This window comes from Emys orbicularis, chromosome 1 (assembly GCF_028017835.1).
Source record: "Emys orbicularis isolate rEmyOrb1 chromosome 1, rEmyOrb1.hap1, whole genome shotgun sequence".
NCBI classification, from domain to species: domain Eukaryota; kingdom Metazoa; phylum Chordata; order Testudines; family Emydidae; genus Emys; species Emys orbicularis.
The window spans coordinates 2208747-2232131 of record NC_088683.1 but is presented as its reverse complement, the minus strand read 5'-3'; the positions used below and the strand labels follow the sequence as shown (position 1 = coordinate 2232131).

At 50.7% G+C, this 23385-nt stretch overlaps 1 protein-coding gene across 1 annotated transcript; it reads right to left on the bottom strand.

Moving 5' to 3' along the window:
* Window positions 1-1885: 1885 nt before the first annotated feature.
* Window positions 1886-2584, bottom strand: LOC135895733 (N-acetyltransferase family 8 member 3-like). Its single transcript, XM_065423880.1, has one exon. It carries the CDS (start codon window positions 2567-2569, stop codon window positions 1898-1900), a length of 672 nt encoding a protein of 223 aa, XP_065279952.1. The 5' UTR covers window positions 2570-2584; the 3' UTR covers window positions 1886-1897.
* Window positions 2585-23385: the final 20801 nt, after the last annotated feature.

Below are 23385 nucleotides of genomic sequence, written 5' to 3'. Positions count from 1 at the left end.
GTGCACTTACTTGTGCCAAAACCCTGGGCGAATTGTCTATGGGACTGGGTTATCCACCGGCAGGTATGGGAAGTTAAACCACCCCATGAACCTAGCCGTTTCATCACCACTCCCTCTGATTTCGCTGCTCAACATATCTGGGTGGGTATCGGAACCTTGTGGTCATTATGGCCCTTGGAACCCCCACAGCTATTTTGCCTCCGCAAATTGCATCCTGAAGAAGTGGTTAACGTTTTGATTTGGCATGTTGGGAAGGGGAAGCGATAGGTAAAAATCCAAAGGGAAAATTACTATTTAGTAAGAGCCAGGGATGTGCCCTGCCATCGGACCCCCACATCCCTATCCCCTTTCACCTTAACTTAACCGCTGCACAAGGAAGCCGCTTTATTGTATGGCCTGCTAATCCTCAGGTTTATGTAACCCTCCATCCAAGTGTTCCTTTTACATTTGATTGGACTTCCCCTATCCCTAACCGCTTCCTAAACCTTACTTCTCTACTCCCTCTGCTCTCCAACTTATCTCACCTGCAAGACCCAAATGCATGTAATAGAAATAGAAATCAACAAAGAGGCCAAAGCCTTCCAAACTGCTTATCGAGTACATACCTTATGCTTCTCCCACAACATTGCGTGCTTTGCCTCTAAGGAAATCGCCCAAGTTACACCCAGTTGGCTAACCTCTTCTACTCTTCACATTCTATTTTAGATTGTTTTAGCAATTTGTTGCGGATTAATGTTGGCTGTTGCTTGTTGTCTATGTAAATTTTTCCCTTTGCCCCGGCTCCCGGTTCAGCCCCGACCACCACCGGAAGCCCTTTATTTTCCACCCCACACTGTATTGTCCCTCAAATCCGGAAATCGACCACCTTAGTGTCATTTCTAAATCCAAATACTGTCCTATGGCCCCTTTGTTTAATAATAGTAGTGATGCCTATAGGGCATCAGAGGAGGGAAATTGTGGGGAAATAGAGGAGGGGGGCCTTCTTTTTGATAGCCAGAGCTTTGAATCTGAAGGCCCCAAAATAAACCCTCCAACAGAGATCTGTTATGCTGATGGCCTTTGCACAGAGTAGGGCAGGCCTAAAGCTTAAACTAGACTAAACTGCACAGTTTTCTGCCAAACTCGGTCAAGGGTCATGTCCAGAGGAGGGAATGGAAGAATAACCCCCCCCCCCCCTGCAGCAGTACTAATGAAATATGTTCATAACTGATGAAATATAATAACTGCAAGGCTACGGAAATATAACGCAAGTTGCTTGACATTAAGAAATTGTTTTTGCAGAGAGTTAATCATCCTTGCTGCTATAACTATTTGCAACCTTTTCCATAGTCCAGCTATGTGCAAACTAGCCCCCCCCTTAAGCCTTTGCTGAAATCCCCCGGAAAATGACATAGTCCGAGTCTTGAGAAATGTACCCAAGCTAGGGCCGAGCACCACCCCTGCGGAAACCACCAAGCGCCCCTCTACCCAAACAAACACCCACTCCTCGGAAATTAAGTCAGAGGGTAGGGAGGGGGGTGAGAAGATTGACCCCAACCCCTGCTTCCTAGCTCGTGATCAGCTCATGCTCAACCCTTACCCAGCTTGTGATTTGTCCCCAGAGCTCGTGTTCAACCCCTGCTCAGCTTGCCCCCAATGATTTAATGCATGACGTATTGTTTGTACCCTGCTTGTGGTTTAATGGAATAAAAGCTGCCTGCGAGCTGTTGCCCAGTGTGCCAGTTTGAAAAACTGCACCCCAACGCGTTGGTATGTATTGCAATAAAGGCCTCGGGCTCTCAGTCTGTGAACTAAAATCACTGCGTGGGTGATTCTTTCCACGACAGAGTTAATTAACAAGCCAGGCAAAGCTCCCAGCGGCTGAGCAGGCAGGGGAAGAATCACCACCCCTGAGCCTTCAGCGAGACCCTGGAACCTCGTATTGGTAATAGAAGACCGAGAACTGCAGGAAGCTGGCGAGGAGCGATGGGGACCTCACCAAGACCCTCTGGAAGCCCATGCTCTCGTACAGCCGCTGGGCCGAGTAGTGAACCATGGAGGTGGCCAGCACAACGGCACTGTACCCGTGTTCCTGGGCGAAGCGGATGACCGTCCTGCAGAGCGCCCTGGCGATGCCCCGGCCCCGGTACTCCCTCCCCACGGACATGCGCTTCAGTTCCAGGGCGTGCCCCCTTTCCGAGGGGTCATCCGGTAGGACGGCCCCCACCATGCCCACCACTGCCCCCTCAGCCTCTGCCACCCAGAGACAAGAGTCTGCTGCCTCCAGGTAGGTTCTCCGGATGTCCAGTAGGTCGTTGCAAAGAAACGGCTGGGCGTAATCGTTCCAGAGACACCGGATGCAAAACCAGGCCCCAGTGAGAGCGAGCAGGAGAGCCAGGAGGGAGACCAGGAGGGACCCGGAGGCCGCGAACACCGTCAGGAACAGGCCCAGGAAATGCAGCTGGGCCTGGGGATGCTTCAGCATGTGGATGTAGCCAGCAGGAGCGTACTCCATAATCCCACGTCCGAACATGGTGCGCACAGCCTGGTAATCACTGTCCTCATACTGCCGGATGCGGTACAGGGCCATGGGGCCGCTCAGCCCAGGCACACTAGGGCAGACAGAGTTTAAACCAGGGGAGTGGGTTGGGACATTGCTGATCCACCGGCCACTTCCCACAGTGCCCCTGGCTTCTCGCTGTACTGGGCTCCCCCCCACCCTCACTGACTCCTGGCAAACACCTTCCACGCCTCCACCCACTGCCCTGCCATCTCATCACCCCCATTCCCAGCTACCTCAGCACCCACCCATCAGCCCTGCCCTGCAAGAGGAGCACCAGGAACGGGTGGGGGCATGGGGGGAGACAATCTCTCCCAGGGGCTCAGGATAGAGGGGCTGGGGGGCAGGGCAGGGGGCTTCACTAGGCAGACGCTGCCCCTTTAAACGCCAGCCCTAGATGGCGACAGGCTGGCCGTGGAGGTTCCATGCCCCACGCTCCAAGCAGCTCCCCAGACTAACGGGCTGCGATCCCGTCTGGAAGGGGACGGCAGGTGTTTGTGGATCAGCCTCTCCCCCTCCCCCAGATCCACACCCAGAGCAGCTCGCACTGCAGTGGTCCCGTCACCCTCGTCCCCTTGCCCAGCGCGGTACCTACCCAGCGGGAGAAGAGAGCTGCTCTGTATCCAGGGCCTTTGCCCCATGCTGCTGGGAACAAAAGACAATAACCATCAGCTGGGACCAAGCCCACAGGAAGCTCCTCGACTCCATGGGGCACTTCCTGGATTCCCTATTCCTCCTCTGCTCTTTCACCTTCTCCAGCAAGGAGCAGGGCAGGGGGCCCAGCCCTGGGACGGGAGGGGAAGCCTGGGCAGCAGGAGCGGTTGGGAGACCCCAGAGGGGGCAGGTGTCAGCTGGATAGAGAGGAACGAAGGGGTGGGAGGGAAGGTGTGGGAGCCCTGGTGCAGGCACACAGCTCGGGGATTGTTTTAAGGCACCAACGGCCATAAACCCCCTGCACGGCCATGTCGCCAGGCCCCCCGGAGCGTTCATCGGGCGGTTTGATTTGTCTCCCCCAGCCAGTGATCACAACGAACAGAAAAACATTCGGGAAATTCTCCCCAGCCTTGTCGTCGGAGTACGTGAGCCTAACCCAGCCCCCGCAGGAGGCCAGCAGCCATCCCAGACAGCTGCCGGGTGGTGGGTTGGGCACTGACCCGGGAGCCTGGCACTGCTGGTGATGGGGGCAGGCTGCTCAGTGCCTCCCTTTGCACACCTGGCCTTGCACACTTTGGTGCGAAGCTCTGTGGATCTAACACTTCCCTGGGGAGACCCCGGACGGCCTGACTCCCAGCCACAGGCTCTAACCACAGGCCCCTCATGCTGCTCAGAAGCTCGCCTGCTCTGGGGCATAGTGAGCGACGGCTGCCCTCGGGGAAATGCTCCATGCCCGGCCCAGGGGAGGGCCGGACGTGCGCCGGATCCCCTCGGTTCGGCCTGGCCCTTACACACCCAGGCACAGCGGGAAGCTCTGGAGAGGGAGCGCAGCAGTCAGTGCTCGCCCGCTCACACCTGTTCTGCTGCCTGGCTGGGCACGACGCCTGGGTTCTCTCCTCTGCTCTCAGAACACCCTGGGCTCCAAAGCTTAGTGTAGCCAGGGCTTGGCCAGCCAGTCCCCAGGAACAGCGCCCACCTCCACGGCCCCTGCATGGGCTCTGCGGGCTGGCCAGCTCAGGGCCTTGGAAGCGGTTTCCGTTCCTGCTTTTGCAGCCAAGGAGGAAACGCTCCCAGCTGCAGCCAGGAGCAAAGCCTGTTCCTAGGGTGACCAGATGTCCCAATTTTATAGGGACAGTCCCGATTTTTGGGTCTTTTTCTTATATAGGCTCCTATTACCCCCCAACCTTGTCCCAAGTTTTTCACACTTGCTGTCTGGTCATCCTACCTGTTGCTCTCCCGAGCAGCCCCTTAGCACAGGGGTGGGCAAACTTTTTGACCCAAGGGCCACATCAGGGTTGCGCAACTGTATGGAGGGCCGGGTAGGGAAGGCTGTGCCTCCCCAAACAGCCTGGCCCCCACCCCCTATCCGCCCCCTCCCACTTCCTGCCCCCTGACTACCCCCCTCAGAACCCTCGATCTATCCAACCCCCCTGCTCCTTGTCCCCTCACTGTCCTGACCCCTATCCACACCCCCGCCCCCTGACAACCCCCCCAGGACTCCCACCCTCTATCCAACCGCTCTCTGGTCCTCATCTCCTGACCACCCCCTCCCGGGACGCCCCACCCCAACTGCCCACTGGGATCCCACCCCCTTATCCACCCCCCCCCGCTCCCTGTCCCCTGACTGCCCTCTTGAACACTATTCACACACCCCTCCCCTGACAGGCCCTGTGGGACTCCCACTCCCAACCCTCCCTGTTCCCCATCCCCTGACCACCCCCCCAGAACCTCGGCCCCATCCAACCACCCCCTTCTCCCTGACTGCCCCCCTCCGAACCTCTCCGCTCCCTTACCCACCCAAGAAGGAAACGCTCCCAGCTGCAGCCAAGAGCAAAGTCTGTTCCTCTCCTGAGCAGCCCCTTAGCACCATGGCACAGGGCCCCCCAGGCTAGCCATCATTCTGTGGCCATGCAAAACCCCAGGGTGCAGCGACACTCTGCAATACTCCCAACCCCCTCTCCCAGCTGCAGGACTCACCTGTGCACAGACCCCAGCCAGGTGTCTCCCAGCCAGAGTGAAAGCCCCCCACTTCCAGCCAAGAGCTCCAGCGCAGCGGCGATGGAACTGCAAGGTCAGGGGTTGGCAACCTTTGGCACGCGGCTCACCAAGGTAAGCACCGGGCCGGTTTGTTTACCAGCCACGTCCCCAGGTTCGGCTGATCGCGGCTCCCACTGGGCGTGGTTTGCCGTCCCAGGCCAATGGGGGTGGCGGGAAGCGGCAGCGAGCACGGCCCTCGGCCTGTGCTGCTTCCCGCTGCCCCCATTGGCCTGGAGTGGCGAACCTGCGGATGCGGCAGGTAAACAAACCGGCCTGGCCCGCCAGGGTGCTTACCCTGGTGAGCCGCGTGCCAAAGGTTGCCGACCTCTGCGCTAGGTGCACAGAGCCGAGATGTAGCCGCCCTCCCCGGGAATCCAGGCAGCTGGCAGGGCCCAGGCTGCTTAAAGGGAAAGCAGGCTTTAGAGAGAGCCTGACGCAGGGGGCCAGTGCGGGGTCTTTGCAACAGTTCAGCTTTCCCCCGACAGCCGCACTCGAGCAATAAGCTGCTCGCGCCCCCACGCACTCCAGAGCCCACCCCTCTAACTGCTTCCCTCCTTGCTGGCGGAAGCTCAAGCTGGTTTCTGGGCGTGGAAGCAGATTATAGCTGCGTCTCATCGCCTTTGCATGGCACCAAAAGAGCTGCTCTGTGGCTGGGAGTCCCCATCTCTGTAAGGGGATCACAGCACGACCCATCCGCCAGTGGCCGAGGCACATTCCCTAGGGGTCAGGCCTAGGCCACTTCACGCAGCAGCTAACAGCCAGAAGCCAGGCTGTGTGGGCTAGTGGCTGGGGCAGTGGGCTAGCATGCAGGAGACCGGGGCTACCCCAGCTCTGCCCCTGACCTGCTGCGGGATGTCGGCTCAGTCCCTTCCCCTCCCTTGCGCATGTTTCCCCTCGGACCTTTGCCTGGGGCTTCTCTCTGGACTGGGAGCTGCTGGGGGCAGAGCCTGTCTGGCTGCGTGTGTGCAGGACCATGGGGCGTCCAGGCGCTGCAGGGGTCACACACACCACGAGTGTCCCTATACCTTACCTGTTACCTATGTGGAGAATTGTGACAGTGAAGGAAATGTGCCTGTGTCTGTCAGGGGTATTGACTTGCCTATGGAGGAAGCTACCTCGGTCTCCAAGCAGTTGTCTGTGAACAGCCCTGTGCGCTGGGACAAGGAAAATGAAATCCCAAGCTATGTGTCTGGTAAAGGAGAAGGTGTCTCCGGCTCTTCTTTGTCTGTGAAGCAGACTGTGATGGTCGAGGGTGATTCAGTTGTCTCAGAGTTGGTTCTGGATTCAACTAAAGCCCAGAAGGGAATGGTCTTAAGTTTGTGTCTGCTGGGGAGAATGGAACTGTAACTAGGTGGCATCCGGTTAGTGTCCTAGCAAAATCCCAGAGACCAGACAATTCTGGTGCTTGTATTTGGCCTATTGCTAATGTGTGGTGGGAAAAGGATGTAGCAACTCTGTCTAACCAGGGTGATATCCTAGCCAGGGCACAAGGAGAGCAAGAAGGTGATTTAATTGTGTTACCCACTGATTGTTTGACAACTTGGAGCAAGAAGGAAAAGATTCCTGAACTTGTGTGTGTGGCAAAGGGAAGGAGAATGCTTCTAACCTTTTATCTAGTGAGTCTATGAGTTTGCCTGCAAGGGGATTGTGTAGAAATCTGCCTGATGGGACGAAGGTGATCATGGATGTGAGTAAGACCCAAAAAGAGTCTGTTGTTGCTCAAGGAAGTGTTCCTTTAGAGCAAGCCCTAGGTAAAGAGGGTAAGGGCAGAATTTCTGTGAGGGGTGAACTGTGGCTTAGAAAAGCTGCCGGGGAAAGGAATCCTCATGGTAATCTGTGCAACCAGCTTGCTACAGCTAAAGGGTGTAAAAGTGATTTAATCAAGGAAGTTTCAGTTCCTAACAGCCAGAAATTTTCTGTTGTAAATGGATCCACTGACTTTCCTTTTGTAAGATCCAGTGTGGATAGCTCTGAGAAGGTCTCAGATGGAGTAAAAGCTGTTAAGAAAGTTGAGCAGCCCTATAGCCAAGTGGCTGTGTGTGGCCAGCTTGTTGGGAAGACAATGGTGTTGGAACAGGACTGTCTCCATGCTAATTCTGTGAGTGAGCTGTCTGTGCTTCAGGGTCTGAGGACAGATTTGGTTACTGGTGTTTCAGAGCAGAACAGTTTTATGGCTGAATGCTTAAGGATATAGGGGAGAGCAAGCCAACTCTCACCCTCAGACTGTTTGGATTCGTGTGGTCTCTCTTTAAGACAGAGTCGAGCCTTGAAATTGAAAGCAGATGAAAATTTGCAAATTACCTGGCTGGCAGGGAGAAGAAAGATTTGCTAATAGCTGTTAGCAAAAAGAGAGCACACCCAATCAGCCAGTTAATTCTGTTAAGCAAAAGAAATGAGGCTTTGATCCTTCAGGACAAGGAGGAAAGAGAAAACTGAATTTTGCAAAGGGAAGCCACAGAGTACTCCTAAAATCCCAAAACCCCAATGGTATTGAGTCAAAAGGTGTGGCATGACAAACATGACTGTAAATGGACACTTTCAATGGATTTGTAAAAAGCAACAGAGGGTCCTGTGGCACCTTTAAGACTAACAGAAGTATTGGAGCATAAGCTTTCGTGGGTGAATGCCCACTTCATCAGACGCAAGTAATGGAAATTTCCAGAGGCAGGTATAAATCAGTATGGAGACAACGAGGTTAGTTCAATCAGGGAGGGTGAGGTGCTCTGCTAGCAGTTGAGGTGTGAACACCAAGGGAGGAGAAACTGCTTCTGTAGTTGGATAGCCATTCACAGTCTTTGTTTAATCCTGATCTGATGGTGTCAAATTTGCAAATGAACTGGAGCTCAGCAGTTTCTCTTTGGAGTCTGGTCCTGAAGTTTTTTTGCTGTAAGATGGCTACCTTTACATCTGCTATTGTGTGGCCAGGGAGGTTGAAGTGTTCTCCTACAGGTTTTTGTATATTGCCATTCCTGATATCTGACTTGTGTCCATTTATCCTCTTGCATAGTGACTGTCCAGTTTGGCCAATGTACATAGCAGAGGGGCATTGCTGGCATATGATGGCATGTATAACATTGGTGGACATGCAGGTGAATGAGCCGGTGATGTTGTAGCTGATCTGGTTAGGTCCTGTGATGGTGTTGCTGGTGTAGATATGTGGGCAGAGTTGGCATCGAGGTTTGTTGTATGGGTTGGTTCCTGAGTTAGAGTTGTTATGGTGCGGTGCGTGGTTGCTGGTGAGAATATGCTTAAGGTTGGCGGGTTGTCTGTGGGCGAGGACTGGCCTGCCTCCCAAGGTCTGTGAAAGTGAGGGGTCATTGTCCAGGATGGGTTGTAGATCACTGATGATGCGTTGGAGAGGTTTAAGCTGAGGACTGTAGGTGATGGCCAGTGGAGTTCTGTTGGTTTCTTTTGGGGGCCTGTCTTGTAGCAGGAGGCTTCTGGGTACACGTCTGGCTCTGTTGATTTGTTTCTTTATTTCCTTGTGTGGGTATCGTAGTTTTGAGAATGCTTGGTGAAGATCTTGTAGGTGTTCGTCTCTGTCTGAGGGGTTGGAGCAGATGCGATTGTACCTCAGTGCTTGGCTGTAGATGATGGATCGTGTGGTGTGTCTGGGGTGGAAGCTGGAGGCATGAAGGTAGGTGTAGCGGTCGGTGGGTTTTCGGTATAGGGTGGTGTTAACGTGGCCATCGCTTATTTGTACGGTGGTGTCTAGGAAGTGGACCTCCCATGTAGATTGGTCCAGGCTGAGGTTGATGGTGGGGTGGAAGCTGTTGAAATCATGGTGGAATTCTTCCAGGGTCTCCTTCCCATGGGTCCAGATGATGAAGATGTCATCAATGTAGCGTAGGTAGAGAAGGGGCGTGAGTGGACTAGAGCTGAGGAAGCGTTGTTCCAGGTCAGCCATAAAAATGTTGGCATATTGTGGGGCCATGCGGGTGCCCATAGCAGTGCCACTGGTCTGGAGGTATATATTGTCACCAAATTTGAAATAATTGTGCGTGAGGATAAAGTCACAGAGCTCAGCAATAAGTTGTGCTGTGTCATCATCAGGGATACTGTTCCTGACGGCTTGTATTCCATCTGTGTGTGGGATGTTTGTGTAGAGAGCCTCTACATCCATGGTGGCTAGGATGGTGTTTTCTGGGAGGTCACCAATGCATTGTAGTTTTCTCAGGAAATCTGTGGTGTCACAGAGATAGCTGGGAGTGCTGGTGGCGTAGGGTCTGAGTAGGGAGTCCACATATCCAGACAGTCCTTCAGTGAGAGTGCCAATGCCCGAGATGATGGGGCGTCCAGGATTTCCAGGTTTGTGGATCTTGGGTAGTAGATAGAATAACCCCGGTCGGGGCTCTAAGGGTATGTTGATTTGTTCCTGTGTTAGTGTAGGGAGTGTCCTGAGTAGATGGTGCAGTTTCTTAGTGTATTCCTCAGTGGGATCTGAGGAAAGTGGCCTGTAGAATTTGGTATTGGAGAGTTGTCTGGCAGCCTCCTTCTGGTAGTCAGACCTGTTCATGATGACAACAGCACCTCCTTTATCAGCCTCTTTGATGATAATGTCAGGGTGGTTTCTGAGGCTGTGGATGGCATTGCGTTCTGCACGACTTAGGTTATGAGGCAAGCGATGTTGTTTTTCCACAATTTCTGCCTGTGTACGTCGGCGGAAGCATTTTATGTATAGGTCCAGAATGTCATTTCAACCCTCAGGAGGAGTCCATGTGGAGTTCTTCTTCCTGTGTTGTTGGTGGGAGGGTAGCTGTGTATCAGTGCGCTGTTCAGTGTTATCTTGAAAGTATTCTTTGAGTCGGAGGCGGCGAAAGTAGGCTTCCAGATCACCGCAGAACTGTATCATGTTCGTGGGGGTGCTGGGGCAAAAAGAGAGTCCCCGAGATAGGACAGACTCTTCTGCTGGGTTGAGTGTGTAGCTGGATAAATTGACAATATTGCTGGGTGGGTTAGGGGTACCCCTGTTGTGGCCCCATGTGGCAGGTAGGATTTTAGACAGCTTACGGTCCTTTTTCCTTTGTAGAGAGGTGAAGTGTGTAATGTAGATCTCCTGTCTTATTTTAGTAAAGTCCATTTGTGTGGAGGGTTGGTCATTTATGAAAGTCTCCAGGTTGGAGAGCTCTTTCTTGATGTTTTTCTGTTTGCTGTATAGGATGCTGATCAGGTGGTTCCTCAGTTTCTTTGATAGTGTATGGCATAATCTCTCACTGTGGTCTGTGCAGTATGTAGATAGCAATGGATTTTTCACCGTCAGTCCATTTGGTATGATGTCCATCCGTTTGCATTTGGAAAGGAAGATGATATCTGTCTGTATTTGTGCAAGTTTCTTCATGAGGTTGATAGATTTCCATTCCATATGGCTAAATGCAGTGCCTTGCATGGTGTCAAGTATCAGAGGGGTAGCCGTGTTAGTCTGAATCTGTAAAAAGCAACAGAGGGTCCTGTGGCACCTTTAAGACTAACAGAAGTATTGGGAGCATAAGCTTTCGTGGGTAAGAACCTCACTTCTTCAGATGCAAGTAATGGAAATCTCCAGAGGCAGGTATAAATCAGTATGGAGATAACGAGGTTAGTTCAATCAGGGAGGGTGAGGTGCTCTGCTAGCAGTTGAGGTGTCCTGAGTCATGTCAACACAGCCTGATTCTCAGGGGCTTACCGCTCAGCACTGTTGCCCCTTTATGGGGGCTCCAGCTGAGGACCCCAAAACTGAGGCCCTGTTGAAAGTCTTGACCAAAGAACATAGAGCAGCTGCGTTCAGAGCCAGAGCCCTGAGGAAATGCTTTGGGGAGCTGAAGGTTTTCAGGTAAAGCCTCGGGACAGCAGGATGTTACAGCACCTGACCCCTGGGGCAGGAACTTCCCCATGTCCCGTTTGTTAGCTCTAGGGACAGGATGGATGTCATGAGTCACTTGCTGGGTGAAATTGTCTCAGCCAATCAGAGCCCAGCGGTCCTGCAGTTACTGATTCAGGCCTCAGACCGCCAGCCCCTGCCCCCTGGCTGGGTGGGGTGTTGCGGTTTGTGGATTCACTGGATGTTATTCAGCACCCCCCGGCTGGCATTAGAGCCATTGGGCCCTTCCCTGTGCTGCAGCCAAGCCACACAGTGACCACGTGGGGCACCTCCTCATTCCAGTCACTTACGTGGGGCCAGCACAAACCAGTCTTGCTGCCGACCCTTCTCCTGGAAAGGGAAACAGCAGCCGGCTTCCTGCCAGAGCCACCACCTGGTCAGCCCCCGCCAAGCCCCAGAGCAACAGAGAAACATGCAGGAGTGGAGAGCTGAAACCGCTGGCACTGCCCTGTCCACTCAGGGTGGTGCTGGGTGACTGGAACTGCTCTCAGCTCAGCCCAGAGCCAGGAGCAGGAGGTGTCACCCCGTGTCCAGGAAGGCTGGAGGTGAGCTCTTGCTGGCATAGAGCCCCTCTCTCCAGCTCTCAGCAGCGCCGGTGAAGGCCAGTACCCAGGCCATGGATGGTGCCTTGAGGGACGGGAAAGTAACTAACACAAACTGACCCAAAGTAAAACACCAGCCCCCTCTTCTTCCCCTTCCCCATTCCCTTCGGGGGTTCTCTGGGCACTAGACTTTCTCGGTCCACGACAAGTGACGCTGACTAATGTGTGTTTCCAGTGTCTGCCTGCGGCCACGTACACTCAGCTCAACTCAGAGCTGAACACCACCACAACCTGGGACGCTCTCTGAATATATCAGCCAAACCCAGCTCTCACCCCTAGGGGACAGGCCTAATGCTGCAGAGGGCCATCAAGCTGTCAGTCTGGATTCAGAAAAGGCAGAAATCTTCAACAACTGTTGCTGTTCTGAATTTGGAGAGAAGCAGGAAGATGTACTCATCTTTTACAGTGATAATGACATACCTGCTATTCCACTGTTAGCTGGAGAGGATTTAAACAGCAACTAATGAAAAAAAACGTTTTTTAATTCAGCAGGACTGGGTAACTTGCACCAAGAGTATTACAAGAAGTGACCTGTCTGAAGAAATAATGTTGATTCCAAGAAATCTTGGAACACCAGGGAAGTTTCATGACTGGAAAAAAGCGAATGTTGTGTCAGTATTTAAAAAGAGTAGATGGGATGACCTGGGTAACTAGAGGCCAATTAGCCTGATTTTGGTCATAGGCAAGGTAACTGTGCTGACATGATATGTTTAGACTCTGTAAGACATTGTCTTAGTGCCTCTGGACTGTTGATTAAAATCTGCACTTTACACAATCAGTGTAGCCCACATTAAATAAACTAAGAACTGGCTAATGGATAGATCTCAAAAAGGCAAATATCACCCAGCAGGGGTGTTTCTGGGGAGAGGATCCCATCCAGGGATTGGTTCTCAGACCAGTGCTATTCAATATCTGCATCAACAATCTGCAAGAAAATCTAAAATCGTTGATGGTGATAGTAGCAGATGACAGAAGACTTGGTGGACTGTTAAATAAAATATGGTTCATTTAACTGGCAGAATTTGCAGACATCTTTGTTCTCAATATAATATGGAATGTGCACCACATTTTAAATTTCACTTTGTCAGAGAAATGTGGCTGAACTAATGACTGACGTAATTCTACTGACTTTAGTGGAGATGATTCAACAATGAATTTGGCCCACTTGGTAGAAAAATATAAATCAGATAATAATTACCAACTTGGAAAAAAATTGGTTTTGGAAGTGTGAATTTATTAAATAATTGAATGCATGTGAATTCCTTTCCATCCCAAATAGACAGAGCCAACATGCCTTCTATTTATACATAAAAAGAGCAGTAAAATGCTTCCATATTTCTCATAAAAATAGTAAATCTCTCAGGTTCTAAAATCTATGTTTTCTCTAATGTTGAAAGGTGTAGGTAAGTACAAGTCTGAATTCTATAATCTTTTCTGCATTAGCTGCAGGAATTACACTCTGATCTCTTTCCCAATGAAAAATATTAACCTTTGCCAAGTATGGTAACTAAAAAGAGGTCTAGATCCTTTATCAATCAAGATTTCCAAGACATTAATATGGGCAGATGCTACTTCAAACTCAGATGAAAGCTACACACTATCATGATCACAATTTGTGCTCTATATGGTTCTGTAACCACAGTTAAACTCAAGGAAGATTTAAAAAGTGTGACTTTCTTTGTTTAAAAAAGGAGAACTAGTTCCCTGCTTCCAATGAGTAGGTGAAAAGCCAGCAGCAGAATTTCACTGATATATGCGTCTTTGAAAAGGGATATTACATGTGTAATAGGCTGAAAGTGAACCAAGGCATCTCCAGAGAAAATTACTCCTGGGGGAATTCTGTTCCACTGCGCACACACATATTTCATGTGCTGCACGTATTTTTTTTTAATGGCATAAAATAGCTTCTGCTGAAAAGTTGATGCAGTTCTGCCTTTTGCCCACCAGAGGGCGCAGCAGCACTAGAACACAGCAACCACTCCTGGAAAGCTCCAGCCAGGATAGGGAAACGAAAGAGCCTGCCTTCTTCACTGTGGCTGTAGGGCCAGGTCAGGAGACAGGGGATATGGGGAAACAGACCGCGTGGGGCTGCTGGGGGTGGGGGTCAGACAGGGGCTCCTAAGTGGTAGTTGGGGAGGAAAGACTGGGGTAGGGGCTCAATGGGAGTAGGGGTTCAGGGCCACAGGGGGGAGGGAGGTGCAGGGCCACATGAGGGGAGGGGGCGGATGAGTGGGGGCACAGAGACATATGGGGATGGGGGTGCAAGGAGATATGGGGTGCAGGGACACATGGGGACAGGGGCACCTGTGTCTGGCTAAATGGGAGGGGCTAGGGATCAGCCAGGCTCTGCATGGGGGTGTGACAATGCGGTTCTGGCGGAACCCAACTGAGAGTGCCAACTCAGGACAAATTGCTCAAACAGGGCAGTTACAGCCCAAGGCTGGGGTTTTTTCCACCTCTAAGGCAAACCAAACCAGCCAGACTAGGAGGACTTCGGTCTCACCCCACTGGCTAACCGCAAGTCTCACAAGCAATCTCCTTAGACACTCCAGTTTCCCAGTATTACCACCAGTGCCACTCGTTATGGGGACAAATGCTTATGAAAACCAAGACCCCCGTAAAAGAAAAAGGTTCTCCTGATCCCAAAGGACCAAGCCCCAGACTCAGGTCAATATACAAATCAGATCTTACCCACAAATCACGCTGTTGCCAATCCTTTAGAATCTAAAATCTAAAGGTTTATTCATAAAAGGAAAAAGATAGAGATGAGAGTTAGAATTGGTTAAATGGAATCAATTACATACAGTAATGGCAAAGTTCTTGGTTCAGGCTTGCAGCAGCGATAGAATAAACTGCAGGTTCAAATCAAGTCTCTGGAACATCCACAGCTGGGATGGGTCATTCAGTCCTTTGTTCAGAGCTTCAGCTTGTAGCCAAGTTCCTCCAGAGGTATGAAGCAGGATTGAAGACAAGATGGAGATGAGGCATCAGCCTTATATAGTCTTTTCCAGGTGTAAGAACACCTCTTTGTCCTTACTGTGGAAAATCACAGCAAAATGGAGTCTGGAGTCACATGGGCCAGTTCCTGCATACTTTGCCGAGTCTCAAGGCATATTTGCCTTCTCTCAATGGGTCCATTGTATAGCTGATGGTCCTTAATGGGCCATCAAGCAGGCTAGGCAGAGCTAACACCAGTTTGTCTGGGATGTCACCCAGCAGCATAGCATAAGTTTGAAATATAGAAGTATAGAGCCAATATTCATAACTTCAACTACAAAATTGATACATACATATAGACAGCATAATCATAACCAGTAAACCATAACCTTGTCTTAGACACCCCATTTGACCCCCTTTATACAAGATTTTGGTGCCACTACAGGACCTTGGTTGCAACAATGATCTATATGGTCCCAGGTTATATCAATAACGTCACAGGGGGATGCTGCCTAACAAGACCTCCCCACCCTCCAAAAAAAAAAAAAAAAAACCTGTTCCATACTGTTCCAACCCAGACTGCTGCACTGGGCAGCACAATATGGGGAGAAGGTGACCAGCCCTCTGTGGAGAAAGAAATGGTTCGGGACTATTTAGAAAAACTGGACATGTACAAGTCCATGGGGCCGGATGCGCTGCATCCGAGGGTGCTAAAGGAGTTGGCGGATGAGATTGCAGAGCCATTAGCCATTATTTTTGAAAACTCATGGCGATCGGGGGAGGTCCCGGATGACTGGAAAAAGGCTAATGTAGCGCCCATCTTTAAAAAAGGGAAGGAGGAGAATCTGGGGAACTACAGGCCAGTCAGCCTCACCTCAGTCCCTGGAAAAATCATGGAGAGGTCCTCAAGGAATCAATTCTGAAACACTTAGAGGAGAGGAAAGTGATCAGGAACAGTCAGCATGGATTCACCAAGGGGAAGTCATGCCTGACTAACCTAATTGCCTTCTATGATGAGATAACTGGCTCTGTGGATGAGGGGAAAGCAGTGGATGTGTTATTCCTTGACTTTAGCAAAGCTTTTGATACGGTCTCCCACAGTATTCTTGCTGCCAAGTTAAAGAAGTATGGGCTGGATGAATGGACTGTAAGGTGGATAGAAAGCTGGCTAGATCGTCGGGCTCAACGGGTAGTGATCAATGGCTCCATGTCTAGTTGGCAGCCAGTTTCAAGCGGAGTGCCCCAAGGGTCGGTCCTGGGGTTTTGTTTAATATCTTTATTAATGATCTGGAGGATGGTGTGGACTGCACTCTCAGCAAGTTTGCTGATGACACTAAACTAGGAGGCGTGGTAGATACACTAGAGGGTAGGGATCGGATACAGAGGGACCTAGACAAATTAGAGGATTGGGCCAAAAGAAACCTGATGAGGTTCAACAAGGACAAGTGCAGAGTCCTGCACTTAGGACGGAAGAATCCCATGCACAGCTACAGACTAGGGACCGAATGGCTAGGTAGCAGTTCTGCAGAAAAGGACCTAGGGGTCACAGTGGATGAGAAGCTGGATATGAGTCAACAGTGTGCTCTTGTTGCCAAGAAGGCTAACGCCATTTGGGGCTGTATAAGTAGGGGCATTGCCAGCAGATCGAGGGACGTGATAGTTCCCCTTTATTGGACATTGGTGAGGCCTCATCTGGAGTACTGTGTCCAGTTTTGGGCCCCACACTACAAGAAGGATGTGGAAAAATTGGAGAGTCCAGCGGAGGGCAACAAAAATGATTAGGGGTCTGGAGCGCATGACTTATGAGGAGAGGCTGAGGGAACTGGGATTGTTTAGTCTCCAGAAGAGAAGAATGAGGGGGGATTTGATAGCAGCCTTCAACTACCTGAAGGGGGGTTCCAAAGAGGATGGAACTCGGCTGTTCTCAATGGTGGCAGATGACAGAACAAGGAGCAATGGTCTCAAGTTGCAGTGGGGGAGGTCTAGGTTGGATATTAGGAAACACTATATCACTAGAAGGGTGGTGAAGCACTGGAATGCGTTACCTAGGGAGGTGGTGGAGTCTCCTTCCTTGGAGGTTTTTAAGGCCTGGCTTGACAAAGCCCTGGCTGGGATGATTTATTTGGGGATTGGTCCTGCTTTGAGCAGGGGGTTGGACTAGATGACCTCCTGAAGTCCCTTCCAACCCTGATATTCTATGATTCTATGAACCCATACCCAACAACCCTTCAAATTCGTACCCAAGCTCCTTCCCAGCAATTACTTCCCTCTCCCACAGCTCCTCCGTTACCCCTGATTCCACCAAGCCTTTGCACTGCTTCTGAGGTGTGCAGGAAATATGGTTCTATATTGTAGTTTAAATGAACTATTACTGTATTAATATGTGAATTAATTAATAAATACTCAGAGTTCTGTATTAGTATGCCAAGTAAGGAACTATTTGTCAAAAAACATTTCCTACTCTTTTTTGTTGTCTGTATTGTTACAGACATACTCGATGACAGGTATTTTGAAATAAATTTCCAAAATAATTGAAACTGGTGTGATTATATGGTGTTATTTTGACACATAAAATATGCAGAATTTTAAAATTTTGGTGCAGAATTTTTGTGTGTGTGTGCATAATTCCCCTAAGGGTAGAAAATGAATGAAGAGGGTTTATAGCTGAAAAGTGATCATTAAATCTCTAGGGAATGAATCACTCCAAAATAGAGTTTCAGGGTGGGATGACCAATAGGCTACAGAAGTCAGGATTACAGCTTTTTAACTTGGGCTGTCTGACCTTTTAATTTAAACCACAAATAAGGAGAAGATGAAGAGTGCTGTTCAACCCCCAAAAGCAACAGAAACAAACTATAGTGAATGCAGCTCAGTAGGTTATACTAAGTGTTTTGAAGTGAATAAATCTCTCATGATTGTGCTTATAAATGATGCATCTAAATGCTAGCATGACAGCCAAAGCTAATCACCCAGGATATGTTCATTTAATGCTCAGATCTTCTGATGATTTGACTCACTGGTTAGAACCCTCAGCTTCCTGCCCTCAGTGTCTCAACGCTGATTGGCTGAGCTGGGGGCTAAAGCTGTGCCCTTTCTACTCCATCATTTTACCTGACAGCCTAGAGATTCTGACAGGCTGTAGCTCTCCCTCTTCTGCAACAACAGAGAGCTCCAGTTGAGCCTGACCAGACACTCCGCGGAGGCGTACAGCACCTGGAGAAAACCCACAAACTGGGGTCCAAAGCCAAACGCTCACAGAGTGCCCAGGCGATACCCATGGTCCACCCTGTCGAATGCCTTCTCCTGACCCAGGGACTGAAGGGCGAACAACAGACCATCTCTACACCTGAGCTCCAAGAGATCCCAGACCAAATAGAGATTATCAAAGATGGTACGGCCCGGGACGGTGTAGGTCTGGTCTGGATGGACCATGTCTGCCAGCACGGAGCCCAGCCGCAGCGAGATGGCCTTCGCTAAGATTTTACAGTCCGTGGCTGAGGAGCGAGACAGGACGCCAATTCCGAAGGTCATGGGGGTCCCCCTTCTTAGGGAGCAAGGCGAGCACGGCTTGCCTGTACAACAGGGGGAGGACCCCGCTCTCCAAGGACTCGGCCCAGACGGTGAGAAGGTCCGGGCCGAGGACATCCCAGAACATGCGGTAGAACTCCACGGTCAGCCCGTCCATGCCCGGAGATTTATTGGTGGGCATGTGGTGGAGGGCTTCCGAGAACTCGGCCAGAGTGAGAGGCAGCTCTACCCAGTCTCGGTCGTCCGCGCTGACAATCAGAAGTCCGTCCCAGAGCACTTTGCAAGCGTCAGAATCAGTCGGATCTGGGGAGAAAAGGCCTGCGTAGAAGGCCCTGGCCCTCCCGCACATTTCCGCCAGATCCGTAAAGGGGGTGCCATCCTCTGCCAAGAGGCAGGTGACATGCTTCTTGGCCTCCCTCTTTTTCTCCAGGGCGTAGAAGAAGCGGGAGCCGCGATCCATCTCCCGAAGGAGGCAGATGTGGGATCAAACAAAGGCACCCCGGGCCCGATGGTCCTTGAGGGCCCGGAGCTCCTCCCGCTTCTCCCAGAACGCTCCGCAGAGGGATGGATCCTTGGGGCTGGCGGCCAGATGCCTCTCCAGCTCTAAGACCTCCTGTTCCAACTGCTCTATTGTCGCATCTCTCCGTTGGCTGGCGCCCCGGGTGTAGTCACGGCAGAAGAGCCGGGCGCGCGCACCTTCCCCACATCCCACCATCGCCGCAGGGCGAGGACTGGCCTGCCTCCGTACAAATAAGCGATGGCCACGTTAACACCACCTTATACCGAAAACCCACCGACCGCTACGCCTACCTTCATGCCTCCAGCTTCCACCCCAGACACACCACACGATCCATCGTCTACAGCCAAGCACTGAGGTACAATCGCATCTGCTCCAACCTCTCAGACAGAGACCAACACCTACAAGATCTTCACCAAGCATTCTCAAAACTACGATACCCACACAAGGAAATAAAGAAATAAATCAACAGAGCCAGACGTGTACCCAGAAGCCTCCTGCTACAAGACAGGCCCCAAAAAGAAACCAACAGAACTCCACTGGCCATCACCTACAGTCCTCAGCTTAAACCTCTCCAACGCATCATCAGTGATCTACAACCCATCCTGGACAATGATCCCTCACTTTCACAGACCTTGGGAGGCAGGCCAGTCCTCGCCCACAGACAACCCGCCAACCTTAAGCATATTCTCACCAGCAACCACGCACCGCACCATAACAACTCTAACTCAGGAACCAACCCATGCAACAAACCTCGATGCCAACTCTGCCCACATATCTACACCAGCAACACCATCACAGGACCTAACCAGATCAGCTACAACATCACCGGCTCATTCACCTGCATGTCCACCAATGTTATATATGCCATCATATGCCAGCAATGCCCCTCTGCTATGTACATTGGCCAAACTGGACAGTCACTACGCAAGAGGATAAATGGACACAAGTCAGATATCAGGAATGGCAATATACAAAAACCTGTAGGAGAACACTTCAACCTCCCTGGCCACACAATAGCAGATGTAAAGGTAGCCATCTTACAGCAAAAAAACTTCAGGACCAGACTCCAAAGAGAAACTACTGAGCTCCAGTTCATTTGCAAATTTGACACCATCAGATCAGGATTAAACAAAGACTGTGAATGGCTATCCAACTACAGAAGCAGTTTCTCCTCCCTTGGTGTTCACACCTCAACTGCTAGCAGAGCACCTCACCCTCCCTGATTGAACTAACCTCGTTATCTCCATACTGATTTATACCTGCCTCTGGAGATTTCCATTACTTGCATCTGAAGAAGTGAGGTTCTTACCCACGAAAGCTTATGCTCCCAATACTTCTGTTAGTCTTAAAGGTGCCACAGGACCCTCTGTTGCTTTTTACAGATTCAGACTAACACGGCTACCCCTCTGATACTTGACACCATGCAAGGCACTGCATTTAGCCGTATGGAATGGAAATCTATCAACCTCATGAAGAAACTTGCACAAATACAGACAGATATCATCTTCCTTTCCAAATGCAAACGGATGGACATCATACCAAATGGACTGACGGTGAAAAATCCATTGCTATCTACATACTGCACAGACCACAGTGAGAGATTATGCCATACACTATCAAAGAAACTGAGGAACCACCTGATCAGCATCCTATACAGCAAACAGAAAAACATCAAGAAAGAGCTCTCCAACCTGGAGACTTTCATAAATAACCAACCCTCCACACAAATGGACTTTACTAAAATAAGACAGGAGATCTACATTACACACTTCACCTCTCTACAAAGGAAAAAGGACCGTAAGCTGTCTAAAATCCTACCTGCCACATGGGGCCACAACAGGGGTACCCCTAACCCACCCAGCAATATCGTCAATTTATCCAGCTACACACTCAACCCAGCAGAAGAGTTTGTCCTATCTCGGGGACTCTCTTTTTGCCCCAGCACCCCCACGAACATGATACAGTTCTGCGGTGATCTGGAAGCCTACTTTCGCTGCCTTCGACTCAAAGAATACTTTCAAGATAACACTGAACAGCGCACTGATACACAGATACCCTCCCACCAACAACACAGGAAGAAGAACTCCACATGGACTCCTCCTGAGGGTCGAAATGACAGTCTGGACCTATACGTAGAATGCTTCCGCCGACGTGCACAGGCAGAAATTGTGGGAAAGCAACATCGCTTGCCTCATAACCTAAGTCGTGCAGAACGCAATGCCATCCACAGCCTCAGAAACCACCCTGACATTATCATCAAAGAGGCTGATAAAGGAGGTGCTGTTGTCATCATGAACAGGTCTGACTACCAGAAGGAGGCTGCCAGACAACTCTCCAATACCAAATTCTACAGGCCACTTTCCTCAGATCCCACTGAGGAATACACTAAGAAACTGCACCATCTACTCAGGACACTCCCTACACTAACACAGGAACAAATCAACATACCCTTAGAGCCCTGACCGGGGTTATTCTATCTACTACCCAAAATCCACAAACCTGGAAATCCTGGACGCCCCATCATCTCGGGCATTGGCACTCTCACTGAAGGACTGTCTGGATATATGGACTCCCTACTCAGACCCTACGCCACCAGCACTCCCAGCTATCTCCATGACACCACAGATTTCCCGAGAAAACTACAATGCATTGGTGACCTCCCAGAAAACACCATCCTAGCCACCATGGATGTAGAGGCTCTCTACACAAACATCCCACACACAGATGGAATACAAGCTGTCAGGAACAGTATCCCTGATGATGACACAGCACAACTTATTGCTGAGCTCTGTGACTTTATCCTCACGCACAATTATTTCAAATTTGGTGACAATATATACCTCCAGACCAGTGGCACCGCTATGGGCACCCGCATGGCCCCACAATATGCCAACATTTTTATGGCTGACCTGGAACAACGCTTCCTCAGCTCTCTTCCACTCACGCCCCTTCTCTACCTACGCTACATTGATGACATCTTCATCATCTGGACCCATGGGAAGGAGACCCTGGAAGAATTCCACCATGATTTCTACAGCTTCCACCCCACCATCAACCTCAGCCTGGACCAGTCTACACGGGAGGTCCACTTCCTAGACACCACCGTACAAATAAGCGATGGCCACGTTAACACCACCCTATACCGAAAACCCACCGACCGCTATGCCTACCTTCATGCCTCCAGCTTCCACCCCAGACACACCACACGATCCATCGTCTACAGCCAAGCACGGAGGTACAATCGCATCTGCTCCAACCCCTCAGACAGAGACGAACACCTACAAGATCTTCACCAAGCATTCTCAAAACTACGATACCCACACAAGGAAATAAAGAAACAAATCAACAGAGCCAGACGTGTACCCAGAAGCCTCCTGCTACAAGACAGGCCCCCAAAAGAAACCAACAGAACTCCACTGGCCATCACCTACAGTCCTCAGCTTAAACCTCTCCAACGCATCATCAGTGATCTACAACCCATCCTGGACAATGATCCCTCACTTTCACAGACCTTGGGAGGCAGGCCAGTCCTTGCCCACAGACAACCCACCAACCTTAAGCATATTCTCACCAGCAACCACGCACCGCACCATAACAACTCTAACTCAGGAGCCAACCCATGCAACAAACCTCGATGCCAACTCTGCCCACATATCTACACCAGCAACACCATCACAGGACCTAACCAGATTAGCTACAACATCACTGGCTCATTCACCTGCACATCCACCAATGTTATATATGCCATCATGTGCCAGCAATGCCCCTCTGCTATGTACATTGGCCAATACTTCTGTTAGTCTTAAAGGTGCCACAGGACCCTCTGTTGCTTTTTACAGATTCAGACTAACACGGCTACCCCTCTGATACTTGAGAAATAAATGTGGTCCAACCGGGAGTGGTGCGACCGATGGGCCTCCACCCAGATGAAGGTGAACGTCGAGATGTCATCCGGGTCGTGGTCGCACCAGACGTCCATCAGGGAGTGATGGTTTACAATCTCTTGGAGGACGCCCGCGGCGGCCGGGCACTGCTCGGTCCCTGAGTGGTCCCGCTCCTTGAGGGTGGTGTTAAAGTCCCCGCCCAGGACCAGGCACTCACAAGGATCAAAGGAGCCGAGGAATGCGGACGCCTGCTGATAAAAACGCAGCCACTCCGGGCCCAATGTCGGGGCATAAATGTTGATGAGGTTGACCACTAGCCCCTCCATGCGGACCCGGAGGTGCAGCAGGCGGCCCAGCCCAACCTCAGCGACCCCTAGCACCTCGGGCCGTAGGTCAGGGAGAACAGGGTAGCCACCCCAGCCGAAGTGGTGGTGAGGTGACTAAAATAGACCCTGTTGTGATATTATGAGTGTAATATAATATCTCATTGAAAGATTACAGGGCCAGAAAGAGTTAATTAACTCACAGACTGACCTAACCCATGGCCAAACTTTGGAGACTTGTTAGGAAGATCTGTAAATGAACAGAGCTTTGAAATGCAAGTCTGCATTGTTAGAGGTAGAAGGGTACATGTTTGCTCAGGTCTTGTGATATAAGCAAACAAGTCTTGTCTATTGCTATAGCTTTGATTCAAAGATCAAAAAAAGGAGTATCAGTATTTAGGAAGACACTTGAGGGAAATTGTATTATTGTCTCTATGTCTCTTTGAAGGTTGTGGTAACCTGTATCTGAACTGTTTAATAGATAAATTACCCTGTGCTAATTGC

Coding starts and splice junctions, on each gene's coding strand:
- LOC135895733 (XM_065423880.1), bottom strand. CDS start 2,569: ATGGCCCTGTACCGCATCCGGCAGTATGAGGACAGTGATTACCAGGCT.